Consider the following 3,621-nt stretch of genomic DNA (forward strand, 5'->3'; position numbering starts at 1 on the left):
CTGACATGTTGAGGCGGTGCACGTGGTGGTACAGCATCTCCATGGGGGTCTTGGGGTCCAGAGCGAACGCCGGGGCGTCCGCAAAGTTCACCGAGGCGTTGGGCAGCAGGCCCCCCGGGGCCACGGCCAGCGTGACGTCGGCCGGCGCGTAGCGGATGGTCCCGGTGGTGTACACGCGGGGCGGCGTGCTCCCGCCGGGCGCCAGGCCGCTCGTGACGCGGTGGACAAGCGGCAGCACCACGTTGCCCGACTGCAAGCGCTGCAGCGCCTCCAGCTCGCCCGAGCACAGCAGCGAAGACGACGACGACGAGGAGGACGCGGTGGTGGGCGTGCCCTGCCGCCTGTCGCGCGGCGACGCCGAAAGGGGCGGAGACAGGGGGTCCGCGGAGGAGCCGCCGGAGGGCGGCGCCGAAGCGGACGGGGCGGAGCTTCCGTTGTAAGGGGGCTTCCTGGCTGCGGCCCCGCCCTCGGTGGCGGGCGGCGTGAGGACGGCGTCGGGGATGGAGACCTGGAGGGAGCCGCCCTGCTTGAGGGGCCCCGGGGGGGCCGGCTTGGCCGTCATGCTGTACGGCGACTCGTTGCGGGAAATCTCCCGGTTGGGCGGAAAGTTCCAGATGCTGCTGTCGTTGTCAAAGTTGATGGGCTCCGACATTTCCGTCTTGATCTTCAGGACCGCCGCCGCCGCCGCGCCCTCGCCCGGCGGGCCGGCGGCGAGGAGATGCGAGGCACCCACTTCTGCACTTTCCGCCTTTTGCGGCGCAGGAGCTTCTCCGCGCCTCCGCTCGCCGTGCCGCCGTCCACCGCCTCGCCGTCGTTGTCTTCTCCTCCCTCCTCCTCGTCGTCGTCTTCCTCCTCTTCCTCCTCCGACGAGGACGACCGCGATGGCCGCAGACGCTCGTCCGCCTCGCCGTAATGCTCCACTTTGATCCGAAGGCCGCCCAGCACGCCGCCCAGGACGCCGCCCAGGACGCCGTCCATCCCGGCCGCCGCCCCGCCGTCATCGGGCTCGCCGTCGGAAGCGTCCAGGCTGTCGGCGCCGTCCGGACTGTCGGCGTTGCCGGACGTTTCGGGCTCCTCCCGCCGCTTCGCTTCTTGCTCGGACGAGCACTGCGAACGGCCGCAGCGGCGCTGCGGCGGCCGCCGGGACTCCGCCTCCGCGCCCTCGCCGCGTTCCAATCGGCCGGGCTTGTGTGCCGCCTTCTCGTTTTCTGGTGAGGCAAACGAAAATTGGAAATGGAATGGAACACGTTTCGTCCAAATGTGCGCTCGCCATTCGGGACGAGTCCAACTTACCGGAGTTTTCTTTGGACTCGCAGTCCGAGTCGGACGATTCGGAGGAATCCGAATTCTTTTGCGGAAGGCTCGGCATCTGGCCAAAGTCGATGGGCGTGTCCTTGTATTCGTGATTACTGCGGACGCACGCGCACAAAGGTGACGCCGAGAAACAGAAAAGATGTCGTGAGAAACGCAACCAACGCTCAAAGGAGGAAAAGTAGCGTCCGGACTTCAGCGATACGGCGCCACCTGCTGCCGAGGAGGACTTACTCCTTTTTTTTTTTCGTCATCGGTGGACGCTATTGAATGATACCGATCCCTGGAATCGGTACTCAGCCACAATTCTGTCCTCCATATATCTCACACATGATTTCGAAAATAAATCTTTCTAGGTTGCACGGTGGTCGACTGGTTAGCACGAGGATAAGGCGGCTATTCGGATAATGGATGGATGGATGCATGCTTCTACGATTGAGGATACATCGACAAATCAAATATGAATGAAACCTAAACACCGGATAAAAATGGGAAAACGAAAGGGAAAAAGTCTTGTGATGAGATCAAACCTGAGCACGTAGTTGATCCAGATGATGTTCTTGTCGCTGGCGTTCTTGGCGTTGACGGCGATGGTGGCGCTGGACTGGATCCAGATGTAGCCGGCGCTCCTCTGGATCCAGCGGTAGTACTTGGTCACGCACTGGCCTTTGTTCATCACTGCGCTCGCGCACACACACACACGCACACACAGTGCGCGCGTTACAATCTTTCGCCGCCTTCATGAAGGCTTTGGATGAACTGCGGAGCTTGCAGTGAGTGTCTTTGTCCGCTAGATGGCGCTGTGACTCTTTTCCCCTCCAAAAGCAGGCAGGGCGGCAGGCGGCCCTCCAGGACCGGACTTTGACACCTCAGGCGCTCATGCTGAGAGAGTGCACTGTGATTGTCGCATTGAAAAAAAGCAAAGTCTCCGGCGGCCAGCGGGGCGGTTACCATGGCGACACGTTTGGTCATCCAAACGTGGAGGAACCGCGAAACGAGCGCATGCTAACGGGTCAGCGGCGGCGGGTAACGAAGGCAACGAGCGAGAGAAAGGAAGAAAAAGGCCCTCAGGCGACAACACACATGAAAGCGAGGGAGTTCCTTTTCCTTCCCGTCCCACCTTGGAGCGCGCCAACGCCGGGAAGTCGAGATCGTCAGGCGTCCGTCCGGGCGACGGGAAGCCGCAAAGAAAATGGCGAGGATTCATTTTCATTGACTTCCTCCGCCTCGACCGGGGAGCTGCGCTTGAGCGCGTCTTCATGACGAGAATACGACGGGGTGCGCATTGTGACATCGAATCAGCCAATCGGAGCGCGGCACCGCCAGGAAGTAAAAGACAAAGTCACTTCAATGTCAAAGACATTGAAGTGACTTTGTGCCGTGTTTTACCTGCTCGCACAGGTGTGTGTGTGTGCGCGCACAAGTGGATGACAGGCCTTTGATATGCGTGTGTGTGTGTGTGTGTGTGTGTGTGTGTGTGTGTGTGTTGGCATGGGCGTTGATTAAAGGTGGCGGGGGTCCGCAGAGAGCTAAAGCGCCTGCAGGCTTCAACGCTGAGCTCCGTGTCAAACGCTCGCTCGCTCTCTCTCCGTCCGTCTGGCTCGCCCGCTGCCTGCGCTTTTGTCCAATCGTCCTCTTTGACGCTCCGACCGTCTTTTGGAGCGGCGTCCCCGGCCGTCTTTGAAAAGCGCACCTCGTCAGCGACGTGGCCGTCCAACATGAATTATAGATCTGATTTAGATCATCGCTGAGGATGAGGAGGCTGAGGATGAAGAGGACGAGGGTGAGGAAGGTGATGAGGGTCCAGGGGAGGGGGAGGAAGATGAGGATGATGAAGGTGGTGATGAGGAGGAGGAGGAGGCTCGAGAGCAAGATTTGAAAATAAATTTTTCCTTTTCAAGTCTTGCTGACCCCCGTCGCCATGATCATCTTCACCCCCCCCCCTTGATGAATGCCACGTGACCTCGTGACCTTGCCAAACAGACGTTTGTCCCATATGAGCTCACGCGTGTCGCATGAGGGAGGCGGGACCACCATGGCCAACGTCCAATCGCGACATCGGTTTCAGCTCACTCATTTTATTGGAGTTATTTGTTTTTTTTTGTTTTTTTTTTTTTTCCTTCTGAGGAATTTTCCCAGCGAGTCGGACTTTGGCGCCGAGATACTCACAGTCGACGTGACTTTGCCTGATGGCGTCCACGTCCTCGGCGTGGATCAGCTGGTAGCAGCGTTTGCCCACGATGTCGGCGGCAGACACGTCCATGTAGTCGCTGATACTGCCGGCACCACAAAAGCGCCGGCGGCGCTCCT

The 3,621-nt window shown here is 60.0% G+C and overlaps 1 protein-coding gene across 1 annotated transcript in view; it reads right to left on the reverse strand.

The window, feature by feature from the left end:
• Positions 1–3,621, reverse strand: part of npas3 (neuronal PAS domain protein 3) — a 62,127-nt gene that overhangs the window by 335 nt on the left and 58,171 nt on the right. The window contains 4 exon segments of the mRNA XM_019878816.1: positions 3–702; positions 705–1,208; positions 1,294–1,409; positions 1,842–1,989. Of these exon segments, the coding sequence (XP_019734375.1) occupies positions 3–702; positions 705–1,208; positions 1,294–1,409; positions 1,842–1,989 (1,468 nt within the window).

This window comes from Hippocampus comes, unplaced genomic scaffold (assembly GCF_001891065.2).
Source record: "Hippocampus comes isolate QL1 unplaced genomic scaffold, H_comes_QL1_v1.1 scaffold295, whole genome shotgun sequence".
NCBI classification, from domain to species: domain Eukaryota; kingdom Metazoa; phylum Chordata; class Actinopteri; order Syngnathiformes; family Syngnathidae; genus Hippocampus; species Hippocampus comes.